General features: G+C 38.8%; 6 protein-coding genes across 9 annotated transcripts; 2 read left to right on the plus strand and 4 right to left on the minus strand.

Annotated features, from left to right (window-relative positions):
* The first annotated feature begins 4,766 nt into the window (after positions 1-4,766).
* Positions 4,767-7,730, plus strand: LOC104804196 (growth-regulating factor 1-like). 2 transcript variants are annotated; one of them, XM_010528397.1, is made up of 4 exons: positions 4,767-5,374; positions 5,602-5,799; positions 6,123-6,417; positions 6,815-7,730. In XM_010528397.1, exons 1-4 carry the CDS (start codon positions 5,002-5,004, stop codon positions 7,470-7,472), a joined length of 1,524 nt encoding a protein of 507 aa, XP_010526699.1. In that variant the 5' UTR covers positions 4,767-5,001; the 3' UTR covers positions 7,473-7,730. The 2 variants fall into 2 exon arrangements, with proteins under 2 accessions (XP_010526699.1, XP_010526698.1); XM_010528396.2 differs by having other exon boundaries at positions 4,768-5,374; positions 5,599-5,799.
* A 1,086-nt stretch (positions 7,731-8,816) lies between these two features.
* Positions 8,817-10,132, minus strand: LOC104804197 (light-inducible protein CPRF2-like). The gene has a single exon (XM_010528398.1). It carries the CDS (start codon positions 9,853-9,855, stop codon positions 9,106-9,108), a length of 750 nt encoding a protein of 249 aa, XP_010526700.1. The 5' UTR covers positions 9,856-10,132; the 3' UTR covers positions 8,817-9,105.
* A 3,001-nt stretch (positions 10,133-13,133) lies between these two features.
* Positions 13,134-13,881, plus strand: LOC104804198 (phytosulfokines 2-like). Its single transcript, XM_010528399.2, has 2 exons — positions 13,134-13,474; positions 13,643-13,881. The coding sequence occupies exons 1-2, from the start codon at positions 13,355-13,357 to the stop codon at positions 13,772-13,774; spliced, it is 252 nt and encodes an 83-aa protein (XP_010526701.1). The 5' UTR covers positions 13,134-13,354; the 3' UTR covers positions 13,775-13,881.
* Positions 13,882-14,442: 561 nt separating this feature from the next.
* On the minus strand, positions 14,443-18,011 carry LOC104804199 (protein MRG1). 3 transcript variants are annotated; one of them, XM_010528400.2, is made up of 11 exons: positions 17,797-18,011; positions 17,177-17,230; positions 17,003-17,016; positions 16,434-16,579; positions 16,138-16,173; positions 15,958-15,998; positions 15,593-15,694; positions 15,309-15,388; positions 15,056-15,225; positions 14,868-14,952; positions 14,443-14,787 (listed from the first exon to the last, which is right to left on the minus strand). In XM_010528400.2, the coding sequence occupies exons 1-11, from the start codon at positions 17,935-17,937 to the stop codon at positions 14,694-14,696; spliced, it is 963 nt and encodes a 320-aa protein (XP_010526702.1). In that variant the 5' UTR covers positions 17,938-18,011; the 3' UTR covers positions 14,443-14,693. The 3 variants fall into 3 exon arrangements, with proteins under 3 accessions (XP_010526702.1, XP_010526703.1, XP_010526704.1); XM_010528401.1 differs by having other exon boundaries at positions 16,948-17,016; positions 17,797-17,965; XM_010528402.1 differs by having other exon boundaries at positions 16,434-16,556; positions 17,797-17,964.
* A 317-nt stretch (positions 18,012-18,328) lies between these two features.
* LOC104804201 (cytochrome P450 81D11-like) lies at positions 18,329-20,159 on the minus strand. The gene is made up of 3 exons (XM_010528403.1): positions 19,639-20,159; positions 19,168-19,545; positions 18,329-19,092 (listed from the first exon to the last, which is right to left on the minus strand). The coding sequence occupies exons 1-3, from the start codon at positions 20,134-20,136 to the stop codon at positions 18,478-18,480; spliced, it is 1,491 nt and encodes a 496-aa protein (XP_010526705.1). The 5' UTR covers positions 20,137-20,159; the 3' UTR covers positions 18,329-18,477.
* Positions 20,160-20,684: 525 nt separating this feature from the next.
* Positions 20,685-22,868, minus strand: LOC104804204 (pentatricopeptide repeat-containing protein ELI1, chloroplastic). Its single transcript, XM_010528408.1, has one exon. It carries the CDS (start codon positions 22,768-22,770, stop codon positions 20,863-20,865), a length of 1,908 nt encoding a protein of 635 aa, XP_010526710.1. The 5' UTR covers positions 22,771-22,868; the 3' UTR covers positions 20,685-20,862.
* Between the last annotated feature and the right edge of the window lie 51 nt (positions 22,869-22,919).

Here is a 22,919-nt window from a genome sequence, read left to right on the forward strand (position 1 = left end):
CCCCCCCCCCCCCCCTCCTTTATTTCTTTGGTTAATCTTTGGAATTTCACGTTCATAAACATACTAATTACGACCACGCCCACGAAAGAAAATCTTTCCAAAATTACAGATTCTGGCTTATAATAAAGACGACATAGTGTCGATCGATATTGAAAAAATAAAAACATGTTCATATCAGAACGAAATACAATAAAATATACATTTGCATATAGATGTATGTATGTATGAACAAAGAAAAGTCCAAGATTTCGTCCCGACCGTAAGATCATAAGAGAAAACTTTGTTCAGGGTTCTAAAACGACACAACAGATATATCACAGTACACTTTATTACATTATCTTCCAAATTCTGAGCGTAGTGGGTGCACCTTATTAAATTGGTTCCAATCCGTGCATGAATCATATGATAGATTGTGAGGCTATTAATAGTATAGATGTACGTACATTCTGCCACAATTATACGTGCGTCGTCTGTATTCCTAATTGAAGGCAGAGAATACAATTTCAACATTTGCATGTGTGTATATATATATATATATATATATATATATGCGCGTGTGTGCAAAGACTGCATGTCTATGTGTACAATAGATATTCCCAAATTCGTCAATTTTAAAATGAAAGAGAACGATATGATTTGTACTATGAAAACAAAGGTCTGTAGTCTAATAATTTAAATTCTATTCACTTATTAAAAAAAATTAAATTCAAACAATGATATCGGCGATATATGTGTGCACGGATATTTGAATTATCTCATCCGATCTTTTGTCGAATTATGACAATCAAAATTAATATTTTTCTTTCCGACTAATCTAATTAATATCGGAAAATAAATAATTAATGGAGCATCTCTAATCAAGTAAAAAAGAGCACCTTTGCTAAAGAAATTCGATCAAAGTTAATATTCCCGTAATGATGAGTTAAGTACAAGTGACATTTGAAAAGCAAAATACTTTTTGCTTTACCCATTTATCGACATCCAACGTTTATATTATCAAATAATACAGCTAACAATTATTTTGGTAAACCGGATTAGGCCGGTTTTCGTATGACATTATGTATTCCTTCAGAAAGAAGACAGGAGTATTCCACACACACACACATATTATATATATATATATATATGTACATATATAAATTTTCTGCTTAAGTAGAGATAGAAATATTGCCAGGATTCATTTCGTGGGTCATCACCTGCGAAATTTTGTAAATACAATAATATACGAAATGCTTATTTATATGTATTATGTATATAAATGAATTTAAGATGAGTTAATAGGATATATATAATATTTCACAAGATTGTCAATCGAAAAATTTGATAAAATCTTAGTTATATGAATTCCGAATAAAATATCCAGATGCCGCGACGTCAACTGTTATAATAAATGCACATGAATAATTAGCGATCCAAGATATATTTATGTTCGGAAGTCACACAATGAAATTTTGCACGGAGAGTGGTCACAAGACAGATTTTCTAATGGGAATGATATCGTTGCGTGGAAAACAAATAAAGTGGAGAAGGGGGTTTGTTTGGGAGCGAATCGTACGCACCAAAAAGGCCCCTCCTCCTCCACTTTGATACCACGAAATAAAGATGAATTACTTTTATATATATATATATAGTTAATCGGTTATCATAAATCAATATTCAGACTAATTTCGGGATTGGGAGCCAACAAAGTGTTTTGGAATATACACTCTCTTTCCAAATTTGAGATTCGAATTTGGGATAGGTAAGACAGACGTTTTGCGTCTCATTTCACCGGTTGAACTATCCAATTGTGGATTATATACATATACATTAATTAGTGATATATATGGATAATGAGTCCCATATTGCTTAAAATTAACTCGTATAAAATTAATAATTTTTTTTTATCGTATTGGTAATCGAAAATAAAATTTTATAGATCTTTCACGGGTAAATGTTTTTAATCGTATACCATTCGGTTGTTTAGATATCCATGTTTATCTCCTAACACAGTAATTAAAACAAATAGTTAACTGGTAAGCATAATTATGTGTTTTATTCTTACTGCAAACGTCTTAGTTGAGATTTGACGTACAATATTATCTTATTTAAAGTGTTGTTTCTTGTTTTAGTAGATTTCAACCTAATATATAAAAAGACAAAAAAAAACTAGACGTTTTTAATTTGCCATGTTTCGTGGATTTCATAGATTTCGTCTACACCAGCGTTGCGTGCATTAATTTTCTAATTTTTTATGTTTAATTTAATATACAAATGACGTTTATTTCGAATATTACGTATCAGTCCAGAGTTAATTCAATCATTTGCGTTATTTTTTTTTTTGTAACTATGGGGAACCCCTATGACTACCTACCCTTACAAACGGAGACGAACTGGTCACCACCCGCGCCTAACAATCCCCATAGACCTCGGTCCGCCGGACCTGGCCACCAGGCGCGCCTTCGTCAAATCGGACCCCTTCGTCATTTGCGTTATTTTCTCAAACCCCTTCGTCAAATCGGACCCAAGAAATGCTCTAATATTTTTACCACGATCAAATATTATCGTATAACATACAAACAACCCAATGAAATAAAATTTTCAAATATTGGAGTCACGGATCTCGCATGCGGCAATTAATGGACTGAAAACCCACAAAACAAACAATTTTCGCATTGTTTATTTTTTTCACAATAAAATAAATAAAATGTATGTTTGGTCCGGAGCGAGGAGGACCTCTGTATCTGCATGGTTTCCCAAACGAGACAAAAATGCAGGGGATTTTGCATGCATGGTGAAAGAGAAAGGGAGAAACACAATAATAGACGAATCATTAAACACGAGAATTCATTCGTATAAATAAATACTTACATATACAGTGTAATGTGTAACGGACATGCATACGAATATATGAAAGAGGTATTATATATATATATATATATAACGTTGTCTGACAATTTAAAGCAAAATCTAAGTTAGATTTTGCATGCAGAGACAGACCTGCCATTTTTTTTTTAAAAGACAGTCCGACCATAAATTCCCAATCCTACATATCGAGGAATGAGACCAGTGATAAAGTGTTTGTCTCTGGTTTTAATCTTTATAAAAAATTATTATTGAGTTGTAAAATAACAAAGTTTATGGAATGTACTGAAAATGACAAGACAAGTACCCATTTTATTTAAACATGCAGTTTTTATTTAAAATATATTATGTGGACAGGTTGGTTCAATTTCCTTTAAATTTCACCCAAAATGGGGTCTGATCTCCAAATTCTGTAACCTTATTTATGGTTCATATAAATAGAAAGTGTTTGCGTGTGAGGTTAAATAAAATCTGTACTTTCGTTTATTTTTATTTTTATCGTTAAAAGTGCAAGAAAATATTACCAATTTCAAGAATAAATGGGCATTTGAGCCCATTGGATAATTAATTTGATGGCAAAAATATTCCAAGTTATAAAGCCCATTTTGATGGGCTCCGGCGCAGGTTTTACGCGGGCCCTCATTTCTTCATCTCATATTCTTAAGTTATAAAGCCCATTTTGATGGCAAAAAAATATATGTACGTGCGTGTACGTGGAAGTATACCACATGTGAATGTTTATACTTGTCGTTTATTATGCATATTTAATTAGATAAAACAAAATAATCAATCACGATTATAGGACCTGAATTTATGTGAAACAATCTTAAAATAAAAGGGAACAAGAAGAGGGAAAGGTGCGGTGAATGCATATGGAGACCCATGTGAAGAAAAACAACAAGCCCTCCAAATTGAAATGTGTTAATGGAAACCCATGCTTTTCTGTCTTTGTGGATTTTCTTAAAACCCTAAAAATTTTACGTATTAGCTAACAAAATAAAAAAATTATAAAATCCACTAAAAAAAATCCGATAATGAAATTGGATGATCGCATTAGCTATGACCAAATAATTGTCGGAACAATGTTGATTAATTTGTCAGCTTATCGAACGCTAAATGTATTTGTCGGCAATTTGTGCAAGTTGGGTTTGGAACTTTGAACTAAAATGGTTCAAACATCATCGAAATCAGCTTTTTAGGTAACCGAATACCCTATATCGAAACCCAAAATAATCCCAAGATCGGAAGTAAGCAATATGATTATTGAATTACGTTTCACTCCCAATACAAGTTTTAACATTCTCGTTTCACCGGTTGATAAATCAATCGATGTAATATTTATTCGAACTTGACAACTCCATAAATTTCAAAGTAAACTTCACTTAAATGTATATATTTTAAATCATGTGAATTGATTTCGTTTCCGAAATTAGTTTGAACTTCGACCCAAGATATCTGATTAAAAAAAAACTATTTTAAACAATATATATATAAGAGTTGTCTATATATTTGTTTTTTAAATGCTACCGTAATATTTGGCATTTTAATGTTTCGATAAATAGATAAGCTGCCTATACAAATTTATTTTGTTTTTAAATAATTAATTTTTTACATATATTTATTGATATTTATTTCGTATCTATAAGTATTAAAGTCGAAGATGCATTTATATAAAATTGCCAAATAAAATATCTTTTTACAATTAATATACAATATATACTTTTGTAATGATTAATCTACAATACGTTCTTTTATGAGGAACTACAAATTGTTATGTTATTATCTGTTAATTAATTTTATTAAATTTATTCTCGAAATTTTAATATTTGCATCAATGGTAAAGTAAAATATCTAAAGGAGCTTGTGCTATTGATATTTCAGAGGGAAAAAAACGTGGATAAATATGTTCTAACATGTCGGAAATCCGGATTGTGTGTTCTGGTACCGTTCTTGTCTCCTCTCCAAGGGTTCATCTCTCACTCTCTCCCCAATTATCATTTTCCTCCGGTTCGAAAAAAATATCTCAAAATTCATCTCTCCAGTATAAACCAAAAAAAAGTTCTTCCTCGTTCTCCTCCCTTTCTCTCTCTCAAGCGTCTTCCTCCCATGGCAGCAATCTCAGAAGTGATTATCTAGCTTGTTGGTCCTGTACCCTTTATGGATCTCGGGGTTCGGGGTCAAGGGTTTGTGTCGGGTCATGAAGACGGAGCTCCGACCCATTCGGAACTTGGATCTGGGTTTGCCAGACAAGACGGATCCGGGTTTGGCGGCGAAGATTATTGGCGGAGCTCGAAGCTGGCGAGGACCGAGGACTTATCCGGCTGCAAAACGCTGTCGTTTCATCAAGGCATTCCTCTCCTAAGATCTACCTCTCTGATTTCATCCGATCCTAGCCGGCAAGAGAGCATGCTTAGCTTCTCTTCAGACAAATCGGAAGCTCTGGATTTCAGTAAAGATGGCGGCTTGGTCAATAAGAGCCATCTCTCCCCGTATCTTCAGCAGTTGCCCTCTTCTTACAGTAGAAATGCAGGTCCGGATGCACTTTTTTTACCACTCGGTTACTTCTTTTTTTCACTTTTTGCTATAAAAAAAACCTTTTTCGTTCCCCCAAAGCAACGTATGGGTTATGGTTACAGCACGATTCGCCGAAATGGGTCTCTGTAAAAATCTGAACTTTGAATCCCGGATTAGGGTTTATCTCTTAAATCCCGTATGCATTTTGTGTGTGAAATAAAGGAAATGTTTTCGAAACAGGAGGTATGATGAACACAGCCATGCATGGGAATTTCACTGGGGTCGGAGGACCTTTTACATTGATGCAGTGGGCAGAGTTAGAGCAGCAGGCGTTGATCTATAAGTACATCACCGCCAATATCCATGTTCCTCCTAGTTTGCTTCTCTCTCTCAAGAAGTCCTTTTACCCTTACGCTCCTGGATCCTTGCCTCCCAATTCCTGTAAGTTTACGTTTTCTTCCTGGTCTCTTCATGATAAAGATGGAGTCTTGATCGTCTGTAGAGGGTTGTGTGTATCTTGTTATGAATGTGTTTTGGCTGCAAATAGGTGTCATTGATCTTATATCATGCCAGCTCTTGGATTCTGTCCAATTCTGTTCAAGCCCATTTGTGTACGGATTCAGCAGTATTGCTAATCTAGCCGAGGTTTTTAGCTGTTTTGTGATTCTATTGTAGGATTCCTTTGCAAGATTCATGCTTTGTGGGGATGACGATGATGTTGTTGGTGAGTGTTAAACTAAAGGACTTGGTTCTTGTTTGTGCAGTCGGATGGGGATCTTTCCATCTCGGTTTCTCTGGCGGCAACATGGATCCCGAGCCCGGGAGGTGCCGGAGGACGGATGGGAAGAAATGGCGGTGCTCGAGAGATGCTGTTCCCGACCAAAAGTACTGTGAGAGACACATCAACCGAGGCCGCCACCGTTCAAGAAAGCCTGTGGAAAGCCATTCTGGCCACACTGCTGCTGGTTCCACCACATCCAAGGCGGTCACACCGTCATCGGTGGCTGTGGATCGGGGCAGAGGTCAAGCCAATCCTTCTACAGATCCTCTTGCTAACAGGTGAAAGCTATCCCTTTTTTGTATGGTTACATTCTTTTTTGTGTATTTGTTTATGAATGTTCATGCTGTCTCCTTCCTTTTTTTTTTCCTTTTCACTAAGAGTAGACCCACCCATTATTTCCTCTTTTATCCTTTGATGATTGTGACTATTTCCTCATAGTTGGGACTTTGGATTCCATGTTTCGGAAACTTTTACGGTCTCTACTCTTCTTTTCGTCCGTCTTTTTCTCATTTTCATCGCGTGGTAGTGAAAAAACAAATGAATCTCAAGTCTTGACCCCCTGTCTTATCCGGAATTTTTGGTACTGACTGCATTTTGTGTCTGAATTTTTGCTATTTCCAATGTAATCTGTGTCGACATAACCCCTAACCTGCAAGCTTCTTCGTTGCATGGCAGAGTTCAAAACTCGCGGGGAGCATCCATATTTCCTCCCACCATCAGCTTGCAACCCAAGGAATCTCCTGCGGCTCCTCAAAAACAAGAAAACCCTTTTGAATTCGGGTTCATCTCCTCTGATTCCTGGCCGAACCCATCACAGAAACCGCCCTCTATGGACTCTGCTAAAGGCTTCGGGTCCTATCTGGACTTTACCAGCCAAGAAAAACAAAACTCCAGCAATCAAAACATTGTCTCGTGGCCCGAAGAGCTGAAGCCAGATTGGACGCAGCTGTCTATGTCAATCCCTATGGCTTCGGCATCATCATCTCCCTCACTGTCGCCCCTAAGGCTATCTCGTGAGTTCGACCCGGCAATCCAGATGGGTTTAGGAGTCAACTGCGAGGTTACTGAACCAGTCAAGAAGGTCAGTAATTGGATACCGATCTCTTGGGGAAATTCTTTGGGTGGTCCTCTCGGCGAGATGCTGAACAGCACGAGCAACAGCCCCAAGTTGGGATCTTCCCCGACAGGTGTCCTGCAAAAGTCCAGTTTCTGCTCACTTTCCAACAGCAGTTCCGGGAGCAGCCCTGTCCCTGTGGGCGGCCAGAACAAGAAGGGCGGCGACAGAGACGGGCTCTGCGAGGATTTGCTGTTGAACTGTGAAAACAACAAGTAGTTCCGTGGTGGATCTGTGAAACTGAAAGTAGTTCCATGATGGATCTGTGAAACTGTGAGTAGTTCGGCAGTGGAAACCTGTTTTGTTTCTTCGCTTGTAACCTCTGTTTGTTTCTCCTTCTTATGTTTTGTTTTGTTTTTCTTCTTCTTCTGGAATCAGAGGAGAGAGAGAGAGATGGGTTTCTAATGTTTTGTACGGCCACCATCTTTCTCCGATTTCGATTTTCTAAATCCATGGTTTTTTTTTTTGGGTTATGAACAAGATTTGTCTCTATTTTCTTGTCATCTCCTGTTTTTCATTTTCTCATTGCATGTAACTTATCATTTTTTATGTCACGTAATGGCCTTTGTACATGTTATTAGAGAGGAGAGGTCTCCTACATGCGGACAGGAGGCAGGATTGTGGCTTGCCATTGAAACACACAACAGCAACTCTCCACACTTTCTAAGTGTTTTGCCACTTTTGGGTCCCCCTAACCAATTAATAAAAGAATCTCTTATCCTTTTTATGTTTTCGGATTCTTGTCGGAACAAAATTGTTTCTGAAATATATATAAAAGAGGAAAAAGGATAGACAGATGCATATAATGTATGGACCCGACTCCTAACGCCTCGAAATAGGAAGCAAGCATGGTCCATCCTCTCATTATTTTGATTTTTTTTTTTTACAATCCGATTCTTCTGCCCGTGGCATGTGCTGTGTGAGCCCACTTGTGCTCGGGTCTTGTTTATACGTACATCAGTGCCACCTTTTAAAAACAAAATTTATTACCCATCATTAATAATACGAATAAAAAAAATAGAAGAAACTAGATTGTATAAAATTATCATTATATTTCATTTATACAAATTAATTTTAATTATTAAAACTAATCTCAGCCATAGAGACACTCGATCATGCGTGGGGTTACGTCTTTATCTCTTTGTTTTTTTTTTCTCGTGATTTTCTATATACCAAAAAAACGAAGTCTTTAACGTATTGTGTTTCGTTTCTTTCTGAAAAAAAAAGAAAAAGAAAACAGATGATACGCATAATTGACGGAATATAAGGAGAAAATAGATGTAGCATATAGTAATTTTTTCATACTCGTGGGCCAAGTCTAGGGCTTAACAGAAGATGGGCCACGCGGCCCAATAATCCTACGGCACATGACCAATAAGCCTATATTGTTTAATGTCTTTACGTGGACCGTCACAAAAACCATATATTAAAAAACATATGTTAGATTGTTGCTGCCGGAGCCAAATTGGCTGATTTAAACAAATCGATATTAGTTCATATATAATAATTGAGATACACTTTGGTGATATAATATCTCTCGTATATTATTAGTTCTTTGTAATAACATTAGTGGCGTCACAAAGTCATCATGGAAGTGGACATATAATGCTTTAGTTTTTTTAAATAAAGAAATATACAATTACAATTATATAGCGTCGTGACGCATGCAATGCATGGTGTTAGCTCGTGGAGGGAAAAAAAAACCCAAAAAGCAATCTTTTTTTCTTCCTCGTAGACAGAAGAAAATACCAACATCCTTCTTCCCTAACACCCTGTCACTTATTACAGAGAGATAGGTTTGATTTGATGTCTGAATCTCTTTTTTTTGGGGGGGCTTGTTCTAAGTATTTGTTTATATAATTTGATGGATTATCGATGATGGGTTTTGTTCGGTCGTGATCACGGAGCTGTGATTACGTGCCCATTGATGCTGAAGTTGTTTGAGAATCAGAATCCGTCGCATCTCCGACAACCTCCGCCGGAGAATCTCTTGCTCCGCCACGAGCCGGTTGTTGTCCGTGCTCACCCGTTGAATGTGGTACAAAACCACCCTGATCCGGTTCGTGAGTTCCCGGTTTTCAACCCCCAGCCGGCTCATCTGGTTCCTTAAGTCTTCGATGTGGTTTTGTTTACGCTTCCTCGACCGCCTTGCCGATTCCCGGTTTGATTCCATCCGCATCCTCTTCCTCCTCTCGTCGACCACCTGAAAAACCGTAGGGTCCGAAACCGGACCGTTCATTTCGGTCCGGTTATGGGTACACTCAGCCGAGCCGGTTATCAAGTTTTTCATTTCTCCCGAGTCCTGGTCATCATGTCGAGGGCTCGGCTTACCATCGAAAGCGTTGGTATAACCAGATCCAGAGTTCATTTCAATCGAACCGGCAATGGAATCGTCAGAATCGGGTTTTGTATTCCGAGAACCGGAGGTTTGCTTTACATGGTCTCCGGGATCATCAGAACAAGGGTCTGTCCCGGCCGGTTTGAGAGAAGACTCAATAACGGAGAAGAGATCAGAGCAGACCCAATCCCAATGCGTGAACCCGGTTTGGAAATCCGAGAAGGCCGGTTCAGCAATGGAAAAGGCCGGTACAGTAGACAACATGGCTTTCACACTACCAATATATTTTTTTGGTGGTAATAGAGAGATGAGAGAGAGATTAGAAGGGGAAAAGGGAAGAATTGCATTATGGGAGGCTGATATTTATGGGCGAAACGAGAGGGGTATTTTGGTCCAAGTCGTATATACGGTCGACGACTACTGTATTATACCAACTTTTGAGTCATGCGGCACTATGGTGGGGTTAAATTTGTACAAACTGCTTTTTGTTAAAGCCGGAAAACATATAGTTGTTGTTGGGACACCATATTCGGTCACTTGGCGTTCCCTACCAAATATATATTTTTTAACCTAATGTTTAAAATAACTTAGGGGTGAAGAAACAGTCCACATCCAGCACATGTCTTAGCCCATTCGCCATAACCTGTCGGCGAACTCTCTATATATATTTTTTCCATTCTAATGAACATTATTGGCATCACACACACACATACACGTGTGTGTGTGTGTGTATATAAGGCCTTTTAGAATTTTTATTTTCTAATTAAGAATTTGCTTGGAAATATAATACCTTCCACTTTCACGGAGGTAAACGGTTTTTTTTTTGTCAGGTTATGGACGGTACATTGTTATAAAAATCTTATATGGTGAATTTATCCTTTTGTTGATTAAAATAATGGAATGTCCTTTGATTATTCACATTTCATTTTTAGGTAGGGAATCTATAGGCTTAATAGAATAATCTAATATGGTTTGCATGAGACCATGCTTTGTAAAGCAAATCAATTACAGCCATATATATATATATATATATATATATATAGGGTTCGATCGACAGCCACATAATAAATGGAAAATATCTTTGGTTGTTTTAGAGGTTATGGGTCAGAACAACGGTAGCAACGGTCACATGAACTTACGTCCACAACAGGCAAAGCTTTCTAACCAGAATGCTGGGGTTTGGACTCACGTGAAAAATCAAAACTTTATTACAAAGATATCAATATCCCACAAAAATAATAATAATAATAATAAGAAAACACAATAATTCATTGAGTATTTTGTAGAAAAACAGGTGTCCTATAGAAAAGACACATATAGGGCTTCTCATACACGTCACATGAGTATGACGACCATGACCACGACCACCTCCACCTGCATGCAAATGGGATTTCACGTGGCCTTCTTCAACATGTATCGATACAAATGCGTGAGCAACTCATGTTAAAAGAGGATCTCAATATCTAAAATTACCGTATCTAATCGCTAATATCCACCGGAATTTGATATACCAAAGGCAAATCAAAGCTTTTCGTAACGTATTTGGCCCGGGACCAACCGGAGGAGAATGGGATCGGTTTGATGACCATCCTCGACGGTATCGACACGAAATTATCTTTATCTTCATGCCTATTTGAACAATTAGAATCCTTGATAATTCTAACACATGTTATATAAGAGGCTTATGTAATAAAATATCTCAAAAATTACATGTAAATGTATTATCAGATTTTAAATTAATGAGCAAGTGTAGGAATTTCTATTAATACCCCTTTTACACTTTTTTTTATTTTAAATAAATATATGTAGGATCAGTATTTATTTGATTTACCATAAACAATAAAATTCGATATATTCCGTATTTAAGACTCATTTTAGAAGAAATTCTTTACCCGTATATTAGTTAAAGAACTTCTCCTTCTCGGAAATAAAGCATATATGTTTCTGTTCTGATTCTTGTTTACAAGTTTACGCAATGGAGGAATTTAGAGTCTCGTTATATTCGAATGCATGCGTGAGTGCGTATATATATATATATATTATATACACACACGCAGAAAATAATTATTTAGACCGACTATATATATGTACGTATTGCATTAATATATATATATATATATATATATATATATATATATTAGTGGTGGTTGGATATAAAAAAATCAATGTGTGAATGTTGATGATATGGATATGTGGTCAAAGAGTGAGTCAAGTGACGTGATGAAGCTTTAATAATTTCGAAAAATATTGCTTTCAAGCGTCGGTCGCTAATGACATTGACAGCAGCGATGGCGATGCAAAGTTGCAGATATTAAATGAATGACAAGAAAATTCAACAATATTCTCCGATTAAAAAATAATGGTTCCACATCTTTATGGCAAATATTGTATGGTTAAGGATGGATCAACCGTGAGTATTTACGCTGGAGCAAGCCAAGCATATGTGGCATAACGAAATTAATTTACGAATACTATCTCTCATTTTGATGTCTATGTAATGAAATAATATGTGAATATATATATATATATATAATCTTTAATATGAAACTGAATTCTTGTCCAATTGTTGTGGCGGAGGCTACCTATATACCATGTTATTTATTTAGAAAATAATTTTTTCATCTTTTTTTTTTAATGGATACGAGAAGTTCTTTTAAGATATGAGAAAGTTATGGAAAAACAAATCAATGCCGAACAAAATATCAAATCAACAGGGTTTATTTCTTCTTTTTTTTTTGTGTTTTAAAAATGTAAAACATGCAGAATTCGACGTATGATCACTATCAATATCGTTAGTCTTGTCGTTGACTACCGTGATATGTAGAACCTAAATATAAAATTTCATTTTCGGAAAAAAAAAAATCAGGATATAACATTACACGAAATTTTTGTACCATAATAACTGAATAAAAAAGAATATATAAAAAAACTAATGATTAATCTTAAAAAATAATATATGTATATACATGAAATTAGGAACATACGAACTTATATATATTTTTGAAATTTTAGTCAAGGTTAATAAGTTTGAAAATATACGAGAAATACGTAGGGTGTCCAAAGACAGCATATCCGAGTTATCATGCATCGGATATATAATAATCTTCAAGATTCAAGAAACGCATATTCTGTCTCATTGAACTTGCTTAACAAGATAAGATTAAGATTAAGGTTAATGTTAAACTTTAACGGTGTGTTAATCAAAATGCTACATTAATTAAGAGTAATTAATACGCGTAAGTTTGGAAGGACACGACGGATGTGATGTGACGGCTCAAAGTCAAATAGTATTTTTTTCCCCCCTCTCTTCCCCTTTTTGCCAACGTGGGGTTCGGTCCAATGCCACCATTACGAGTTATTGTGGAAAAAGTCATTCATTACTCCCCCATTCCTTGTTTGATCGGTCCAACACCCACCTCCATTCACATTATATATATATATATATATATATATATATATATTTAAAATCAATTAACTGAATCTAAATTTAATATATATGAAAACTAATTAAAGGTAATTTTCCAAAACTAAGTTTCTCAGATTAAAAAACAATAAAACCGAAACCAAAATATGGCCACCAATAAATCGAGTTATATTTGTCCGACAAAAAACAAACAAAAAAACTATAGTTTTGTTTGTTTTTCTAAAAAAATAAATATATTTGACCAACCTCGGCTATAAATACGCTCGAAGAAGCCGAAGGTCTTATCAATATCTCCCCTCTCACCGTTTCAAGAAAAATCCTCTTCGAAAAGCGCGTACAATGGCCAATCTCTCCGCCCTGCTCACGCTAGCTCTCCTCGTTTGCTCCGCGCTAATGTGCGCCGCTCGCCCCGAGCCAGCCTTAACTGCCACCACTTCTCTGGTCAACAAGCTTCAGCTGGTTAGTTTCATACACGCGGTATATATACACATGCACACGCACGCAGGCACGCAAGTATACCGTACACGGATGTTCGTTCTATGTATATAGACACAGACATGCATGAAGATTCAAGAACAGAGAATATGGTTCGCTAATTATGTGTAGACTGGGATGAATTTATTGTAGGAGAAGACAGGAGCGAATGCAGATGACGTGGCAGAGGAAAGCTGCGGTGGAGAAGACGAAGATTGTTTGATCAGGAGGACTTTGGCTGCTCATCTCGATTATATCTACACCCAGAGGGAACATCGTCATTAGACTTTCTCTCCTACATATCTGTCTGTCACCCCTTCAGTTCATATATACGTTTGTGTCCAAAACCCCAAGTGCCCGTATATATATACATAATGACTTGTTAAGTGTTTTCTCTTTGCCATTGATGCTACGGAATCAAGAACAATAGACAAAATACACAGTATATACGACAAAAGTTTTATGCATCATCAAACGAGTACACAATCATGTAACATGGCTAAAGCGTTACAAAACATATACCATATACTCTCATGTGTTACTTGTTGTAAAAAAAGGTTATGCTTGGAATCAATTGATAAGAGAGGCGAAGATATTTAAATGACAATCGAATAGAGAGTAGGGTTGATTTTAAGAATAGAGAAATCGAATTCCAAAGTCATTATTAAGGGAATGGGTTATTTTAAAATATTTATTACTAACAAATTCTTAAGGTAATAGGTGGTTGGAATTCCTAAATCTATTTGTATATTAGATTTTTATCATCTAGGTACATGGATATCAAAATGGAGTGGATTATTTTAACTCAATACAATAATAATTAGATACGGGTTTAGATTTTTGGGTCTGTAATTATACAGTGGCCAACCCATTGCAATGGTTGGTTATATGGGCTTGTCTGAAAGATGACGAGGTTATAAGTGAAGAAGCAAATATTTGCGAGAAGAGAAAACTTGGTCTGTCCAAATCTGAAAGGGGAAGAATATATCCATCGTCTCGAGCACATGTACTTCGTTACCATCTCGTCTCTCTCATTGTTTTGAATGTGAAAGTTCCCAGGGAATTTTAAAATAATAATAATAATAATAATCCAAAATCGCACCTCGAAATATACTTCTGACCAGAAATGAATGAACCCTAGAGATACAACAACAGTGTCTGATGTCTTCCTCAACAGGAGTCTGGATATACCCGTCGAAGCCTTTCACTCATCTTTTCCTTTGCCTTTACTCTCCGAGGAGGCCTTATCAGAATCATACGCAGAAAGAAAGAAACCGCTCTGATTCTTCTGGAGAAACCTGCACATCATTCAGCATTCACGAGAACCGACATTCGATTACAGAGCGGAAGAGGCGATAAAAGGGACACAGATCGATACTTGAGGAAGTCAACTAGTGTTTGCTGCAAACGGGTCGACGTCTCCTCTTCGATATTCACATATGCTAGAAGCTCCGGAAGCTTAACTGCACGTACATGGGTGTTTTGTTACCTGTGGAAAGCCTCAACCTATCCAAAAAAGTTGTGTACCAATCTGAGATCATTGGTTTACATGTGAGGCTTACTTACCAAAGAGACGAAGCAAATGCTCAGCACCGTAAACAGTTGACGGGGAAACATCATTTACTATTGCATCGTGGTATTGTTGCCGTTCTTTCTTGTATAGAAGCATCATCGAGAGCGCCTTGTCGAAATAACACCTTATTCCTTTCAAGATTTCCGCAACAGAATCAGCTACCCTGCATAGAAAAACAATCCTTCATCCGCTACCAGACGCATGCCATGAACAGTCAGTAAATTTGCAGTCAAATATGTAACTCACATGCCATCCTTCTTTGTCCTTTGCTCAAGGTACTTGGACAATATATCATCCACATTGGGCGAACGGGGAAGTTTAACAAGCTACAAAGGCAAAATTATGAGTATCAACAGACCTTGAAATGATCTCCTACTCCTCATAACGATGGGAAGATGGTAATAACAACATCAATTAGCCATGCAAAAGAAGTTTTTTTTAGGTATAGTACACCGAACATATCTCAAGCAGATAGCTAAACTCTATACCACATCCCAAAGCACATGCATAGAAAAAGAACAGAAAAACACCTTGTCTTTCTGAGTAATATATTCCCAGTCGTCAACAAGCTGTTTCTTTAGAGTTGCAGGAATTTGGATCTTGTTCAGCTTCTCCATAGATGTGTTATCCTTCTAATGGTCATTGAGCATACATCAATCAAACTATATCAGCGTGAAAAGAGCTAAGCTAACATGAATGATGAACCTGTTTCGAAGACATTCATTTATATGCATATGAAATTCCAAACACGTCTGTCAGCCAGTTTCATGTCAAGAAAATTCTTAATAACACTAAAAGGTCAGGAGAAGGATCTGGTTTATATGTCATCATGTAAGTAAAACTAACAAATATAAATGGGTAGGGTACGTATCTCTCGATTATCTACAAGTCTGACCTCATTGCCTGACTCGATCTTTCGTTTCTTCCCCTTTGCAGCTGCAACAAACATACATGTTATTATTATCTAATCGTGCTTTGTAAAACTTTCAGACATCAAACCCAGTTCTATGATACTCTTAAAGAGATATCGATATAAATGCTATTTTACTTACGAAGGAAGAATAATTGTACGTACCATTGTTCTTTGTGTCATCTTTGTCCATTTTTGCATCTACATGACCACAAAATTTGTTTATTAGATGAGTCAACATTTGGAAACATAGATGATTACTACGTGATTGCTGGCACTCGAATGTGACAGCTATAGACAAATCCATTTCAGCAACACAGAACATGCACACGCAGAACCTTAAATCAAAGAACTATAATAGACGATCTTGCCAAACATTCTCCTGCAAAGATGCCTGAACCAAGCCATGGGGCAGGGAGGCTATCTTCTGGCTCAATCTATTATCACGAACATAAACTTACCACCAGAGCTCTTGGCTTTAGCCTGAGCTGAACGGCCGGACTTTGTATTCTTTTCTACTCCTTGCTTCTTGTTGAGAGCTTGCTGCTTCATAATGTTCTCCTCAGTATGTTTCAACAATCTCTCTGCACCAACCCATTCATCCCAACTGTGGGCAAGATATCCAAGTCATGTGTGTTGATTAACTAAAATTTTCTATAAACAAAAAATGTTGGACCAACCAGGGGCTCCAGTTAGACACTAAAAAGACCAGTATGCACTCTGGCCTTCACATACCTAGAAGAATAAATATAATCTGATTTGTCCATACTAGGTACACAGTTACACGTGATTAAACAGTTACGTGACCAGCGTAATATATAATATCGTAGGCTTTTAGGTGATTAAATACACTACTCTCAACAAAACACACATAAGGCCCACAAAAAATAGACGTTTAAGGATCCAAAATGGATATAATTGGACTGACTAGGAAACAAACAGAGAAACCATCCAGTTCACCGCTGAACTGAGTACCTCGCTTTGTTAGCTACGTGAACCAGAATAGACATGAGAGCACAGAGATACTCACTTTTTGTTCCAACCCTGCAAACACACATTGCTGTATCACTTAATACTGTAAGATAAGGTCAGAAGTTCTCAGTATCAGATTCTTGAACAGAAATGATTTAGCCACGTTTTTTAAAACTCGGGCGATCAAATATTGAGAATGGAAGTACAGTAGCCCAGAAGAGGGAGGCCTCACGAGATAGTGAACGAAGTACTTCCACTCCTTTTTGCGAAGTTCAACTTTTTGAATCTGAAGAAAAACATTCAACATAGATTAGTCTAAGTCACTCCGAAAAACACCACAGAGAAACTGAAGGTTTAACTCAACATGGACATAAATTTCCAGTGCAATTCAGTAACCAAAACCCAGAACCCGCTGCAAGAGCATAGGGTTAAGATTGGAAAAGTAAACCCTGCTTCCCAATTTTACCAGGCAGTGTCACCTGAATTCTCGGACAAGGTGAAAGTTCCCACAAGCATTTTAGTTCATTTTAATCTTAAAGGGGGCATAAATCGAACATCTATGAGAATCAGTTTCCATGAATGCAGTAAGCAAAGCACCGAAGAACAGTCGTTCCAAATTTTAATCCCACCAAGCAAACCCTAAATTATCAACCCAAACAAACCGATACTAATATCCATTTCCAACAAATCAAACTGGTCAAATCGCGCCATAACACAAAACCATTGCCAAGAGAAATGCTAAAATCGCAAAAGCAAGCACAAATCTGGAGAATCTCCAGAAACTTAACCAACGTGAACAAAGCACGATATACAGGAAACCAACAGAAAACGGAGAGAGAGGGAGAATCTTGCCTTGGCTTCGTAGACGCGAGGACCATGGTAAGCGAGAACACGCTCGCCCTCCGAGAAGAGACTGCCATCGTTGGAAGGCGACGCGCCGCCGCTCGAGGTCTCGCCGTCGGTTGCCGTCGGTTCCTTGGAAGAGCTTCCCATTGTCAGCGAGTGAGAAAGAGATCTCACCCAAACCAGGCGTGAGCCTCTTGTGAATTTACAATCAAACTGGTCCCCTGAATTTCCATAATTACCTGATTAATTAAGGATTTAATCTTGATAATTATGGATTTCCCAATTCAGCCCCGTAACTTTTTGTGCGTTCACAGTCACCCCTAACAACCAATATCATTTTTTATCGGTAAAAGGATATAACAAATCGTTACATCAAACTTAAACGGGTAATGAATATCCAAATTGATTCAAATAATCAACAAATGATAATCGTATCCTTGTATTGCTTCCATATTCCTACCTACTAATTAATGATTCTGGAATAATGGATTAATTAAAAAACAAAATAATTAAATAAAATATTATTTTTTTGGTGAAGTAAATAAAATATTATTCATTCATCGTGTTGTGATTTACCTAAAATCTTGGCATACAACGCCACGTAACATAACGTTTGAATGTTATTCACGAAATACACACATCAACACCAACAGTAACATTTAACACATCATATATATATAGTAAAAATCACATGTCAAAAACAGAGAGTTGTGGGACAAGGGCACGAGCTTTGCAAAGGGCATGCAATGGCGTGGCTTTGGGCATGTTGGCGCCTTTGCCTTCGGTCATATCCACAAGTTCTGGACCGATCCTCTCCCACTCGAAACACTGAATCAAAGAACCAAGAGCCAGGCTCAGAAGCCGCTGAGCCAGTCCGGAACCGGGGCACGCCCTTCGTCCCATCCCGAACGCCATCAGCTTCTCCGCCTCCCCTTCCTTCTCGAACCTCTCCGGCCTATACGTCATCGGATCTTCCCACAGCTTTGGATCTCTGTGTATCGCCCACGCGTTCACCAGTAAGATCGTGCCACGTGGCATATCGTAGCCTGCAACTTTGCAACGCTCCGACGACATGTGAGGAACCAGCATGGGAACTGCTGGATACAGACGCAATGTTTCGTAGATTATGTTTCGGAGGTAGGGCAAATTCGAGATGTCCTGTTCGTCCATTAGCCGGTCCGAACCGACTTTCTCATCGATCTCGGATCTCGCCTTCCTCAGTATCTCTGGATGATTCAGCAAGTTGGATAACGCCCATTCCAATGTCACTGCTGATGTATCCGTCCCGGCAAGTATCATCACCTGTCCATTGAACTTCATCATCAGATTTCTTCTTCTTACATGTATATATATACATGACGTTGTGTTAATACTTACGATAATAAGTCCTTTGATTATTCGATCATTGTAGTAATCAGGTTGGGATTCTTGGAGAGAAAGCAAGTGGTGGATCATGGTGTTACCCTTCTCCTCCTTTTTCTCGTCGATCAATCTCTGCAAGAAATCATCCATCTCACTGGCCATCTTCTTGACCCGTTTTTCGAAATCGGTGACCCAACGCAGCACCGGTAAATAGTCCGCCGCATTTCCAGCTCCGCCGCTGCCTATGACCGCCGCGATCAGCTGGCTCACACGTTTCGCCTCCTCGTCCTCCTCTGCTCCGTCGCCATAGTAACGTTTTCCGGCAACCATCCTGATGACGTTGTTGAACGTCAAGTCCGTAAACATCGATTTCAACTCCACCTTCGCAAATCTCTGACCATAATTACCGAAACAAATACAATGAGAATTTAACCAAAAAAATAAAAGGGAGGACCAGGAAAATGTACACCAATTTAGATCACTTACGTGTAAAGAGTGACGGGAGAGACGCTGTATGAGCCGTCGGATTTCGTCCTTACGGATGTCCGAGAAGCTGTTAAGCCTCTGAGAAGAGAATATCTCGACGGCGCCGATTCGCCGGAGATTCCGCCAGTGGTCGCCGTACGGTGCCGCGATCATGGTGGTGTTATCGTATGCCATGTGTTTGGACATGATGAAATGTGGCCGATTGGCCAAAACGACGTCGTTCCTCGTGAAGCATTCCTCGGCGATCGAGTAGGAGGAGACGACGAAGACGAGACGGTTGCCGAGACGGAGGGAGAAGATCGGTGCGCCGCCGAGGGATTCGGAGAGGCGGAGGAAATTGCGATAGAGCGGCGGCTTCAGGCGGTGGAGGTGTCCGATCACCGGCAGAGATTTCGCCGGAGATGGAGGGAGATTCGGCTTACGATTCCTTCTCCGGAGGAAGAATCCGAGAGAGAGAGAGAGGAAGAGCACTGAGAAAACCAGGGTTTGCGCTTCCATCTCCTTCCGTGGGATTTATGTGATCGATATAATATATTATTATAATGGTCTTTGGTGTTTAAATACATAGAGAAAGATTGCCAAACTCAAATTTGATTCCAATTAGTGATGATGTTTCACTTTCAATTTTTATCCTCATTGACTCGTAATTATAACTTGTCGTTAGAATTATATCCAAATATAAACTATATAAATAATAATAGCTTAAAACAACCAAAAAATGTTAAAATATTACAATTTTATTTTTTCCCCTTAAAATATGTCAATATTCGCTCTTTTTTTTTTTAATATATAGGTTTTATATGTTACCAAAAAAATATCAAAAATAGCATTGGGAAAGCTACCAAAAAATCCCTTTATTTTTCCCCGTTAAGAAGACGGCAAAAGGCTCAGCAAATACGTATGCGGAGGACAATTTAGTTTTTGCTTCCATCTTTTGGTCTGAAAAGTCAAAGGCACGGTCTTTTGTTTTGACCACAAACGGAGAGAGAAACACATACATAGACCAAAAAAAACATAGGAGACTCCCATTGGCGAGCTCCTTGTCCTTAAAACACAATGGCGGTAACATTTATTAACACATCATATACATATATATATATTATATAACCATTCAGTTTTCGTTTAATCTTATGGTCCGAAAAGTCAAAGGCATGGTCTTTGACCGAAGACCCTTGTACTGTACAAGTTGTACCTGCATAGACAACAACACACTGCAGGTTTTGATCACCAGAAATCACCACAAGAACAAGAACCATCTACAAAATGGTGGAACCTGTTCCTGTCTCTCATCACAATCTTTCTTCCCGTGATCCTCGATATCAGTTTGGTCGCATTATGACAATCCAAACACACCCTTAGATTCTTGAAGATTCTCAGAGGAGTTCCAGCTTCTGTGGTGATCAATCCATATGCAATCGCGAGTTTCTCGCTGTGAACTTGCAGAGATCGTTCCTTCTCGGACTCTCCAAGATCCTGCAGAACTATATGCGTGTTCGGAACATAACCACATGATCTGAGACTGTCACTGATCTTTCTTACCATCGCGTAGATTTCTCGGCTTCTCGAGTGTTTTCTGTCTCCAGCTCGAAACTCATGAACTTTGTTATCGATTTCCACGCTACTTATTCCGGGTTCCTTCTGTATCCCTTTTGCCTTCATCAAGTTCCTCACTTTGGCCACACCTTCAAAATCCCCCACCGATGCATACATGTTCGATAGCATGACGAAGATTCCTGAATTCGTGACATTTTGGCCAATGAGGTACTCAGCAATCTCCTTGCCCAACACGAAATCTCCGTGAAGGCTACAACCTCCAAGCAAAGCGCTCCATAGAACAGTATCTGCCTCAATTTTCATGCTTTTCACCATTTCATATGCTTTCTTTAACTTCCCAGCACGAGCCAGAAGGCTCACCAGGCACCCGTAATGCTCGATTTTGGGTTGGATCCCATATTCATCTCGCATCGACATGAAAAAGGCGAGCCCTTGATCTAGAAGGCCAGCATGAGCACATGCATTAAGTACTCCAATATATGTTATATCTGTCGGCTGTAATCCTGTCCTAAGCATCTCATCGAACAATCTTAACGCGTCATGGCCATAACCATGCATCGCATAGCTGACAATCATGGTGTTCCATGCCACGGCATCCTTCCTCGGAGTTTTCTTGAACACTGACCAAGCATCATCCAAGCTCCCACATTTGCTATACATATCAACCAGAGCCGTGCATATCCGAACATTAAGCTCGATGTGACGGTTCTTGATAAAAGCATGGATCCATCGCCCAGATTCGAGTGCGCCTATCTGCCCACAAGCCGAGAGAGTTGCCACAAGGGTTACTTCGTCGGGTTTTGGTTTTTCTTCCGCTAACATTTTCTGGAAAAGCAAGAGAGCCCCACCTGGAAACCCTAGCTGTGTGTACCCATCAATCATCACGTTCCAAGTCACAACGTCTCTCTCACGCATTTCGTCGAACAAAGATCTCGCAGCCTCTAGGTTTCCCTGCTTCGTGTAGCAGGTGATCATAGCCGTGGAAGAAACGAGACTTCTGTCAGGCATTCTGTCGAACACCTTCTGAGCGGATAAAACATTGCCTGTTCTCGCGTAGAGATCGACGAGACCCGTCGTTACGTATGCATCTGAACCGAACCCGGATTTGAGGACATGGGCATGGATCGCCTTCCCGGACTCAACAGAGCAAGTCTTCAAAATGGAGGAGAACGTGAATTCATTGGGATCGACGTTGGCAGAAAGCAATTGAACGTAAAACAGCAAAGCTTGATCATGGAGGCCGTGAACAGAGACAGTGTTGATCGCGGCAGAGAAGAGGAACACGTCGGGACTCGGCGTCTGATGGAAGATAGCCAAAGAATAGCGAATTCGGCAATGTGAAGCGTAAGCACGGTGGAGCTTGAGGTTCAAAACCGGGTAATGGTGGAGGAGGAGGTTATGGCGGAGGATAGCAGCGTGGATTTGGAGAACGTGGTCCACTGATTTCGACCCGTCGATAAGGCTGCCGAGTTTCTCCGGCGGCGGAAGACCGAATTTTCCGGCGGGGACGGAAAACGAAGACGGTGCGGTTAACTGTTGTCGCGGTGCCGAGGCGGTGGCGAGGGGTGCCGAGGCCATCTCCTCCAGGCCGCGACGAAAACGGCCAATGAGTTGAGGTTATGGAAATATATATAACACTAACAAAATTCCATTTTTTTTTACCAAAAATCTTAAATCCGGCCAGGCGTAAATTTTGTTCAGGCTTACACTTCAATATAATTTGACAA

The sequence above is a fragment of the Tarenaya hassleriana genome, unplaced genomic scaffold (genome assembly GCF_000463585.1).
Source record: "Tarenaya hassleriana unplaced genomic scaffold, ASM46358v1 Cleome9, whole genome shotgun sequence".
Lineage (NCBI taxonomy): Eukaryota > Viridiplantae > Streptophyta > Magnoliopsida > Brassicales > Cleomaceae > Tarenaya > Tarenaya hassleriana.

Excerpts from the sequence above, each read along its gene's own strand:
- LOC104804196 (XM_010528396.2), top strand. The coding sequence starts at position 5,002 with ATGGATCTCGGGGTTCGGGGTCAAGGGTTTGTGTCGGGTCATGAAGAC. Across the intron at positions 5,375-5,598 it reads TTCTTACAGTAGAAATGCAG|GAGGTATGATGAACACAGCC; the intron begins GTCCGGATGCAC and ends TTTTCGAAACAG. Across the intron at positions 6,418-6,814 it reads ACAGATCCTCTTGCTAACAG|AGTTCAAAACTCGCGGGGAG; the intron begins GTGAAAGCTATC and ends GTTGCATGGCAG.
- LOC104804197 (XM_010528398.1), bottom strand. The coding sequence starts at position 9,855 with ATGTTGTCTACTGTACCGGCCTTTTCCATTGCTGAACCGGCCTTCTCG.
- LOC104804198 (XM_010528399.2), top strand. The coding sequence starts at position 13,355 with ATGGCCAATCTCTCCGCCCTGCTCACGCTAGCTCTCCTCGTTTGCTCC. Across the intron at positions 13,475-13,642 it reads TGGTCAACAAGCTTCAGCTG|GAGAAGACAGGAGCGAATGC; the intron begins GTTAGTTTCATA and ends AATTTATTGTAG.
- LOC104804199 (XM_010528400.2), bottom strand. The coding sequence starts at position 17,937 with ATGGGAAGCTCTTCCAAGGAACCGACGGCAACCGACGGCGAGACCTCG. Across the intron at positions 16,174-16,433 it reads TAAAGCCAAGAGCTCTGGTG|ATGCAAAAATGGACAAAGAT; the intron begins GTAAGTTTATGT and ends GTGGTCATGTAG. Across the intron at positions 15,389-15,592 it reads ATATTACTCAGAAAGACAAG|CTTGTTAAACTTCCCCGTTC; the intron begins GTGTTTTTCTGT and ends TTGCCTTTGTAG.
- LOC104804201 (XM_010528403.1), bottom strand. The coding sequence starts at position 20,136 with ATGGAAGCGCAAACCCTGGTTTTCTCAGTGCTCTTCCTCTCTCTCTCT. Across the intron at positions 19,546-19,638 it reads TCTCCCGTCACTCTTTACAC|AGATTTGCGAAGGTGGAGTT; the intron begins GTAAGTGATCTA and ends AATTATGGTCAG. Across the intron at positions 19,093-19,167 it reads TAATCAAAGGACTTATTATC|GTGATGATACTTGCCGGGAC; the intron begins GTAAGTATTAAC and ends TTCAATGGACAG.
- LOC104804204 (XM_010528408.1), bottom strand. The coding sequence starts at position 22,770 with ATGGCCTCGGCACCCCTCGCCACCGCCTCGGCACCGCGACAACAGTTA.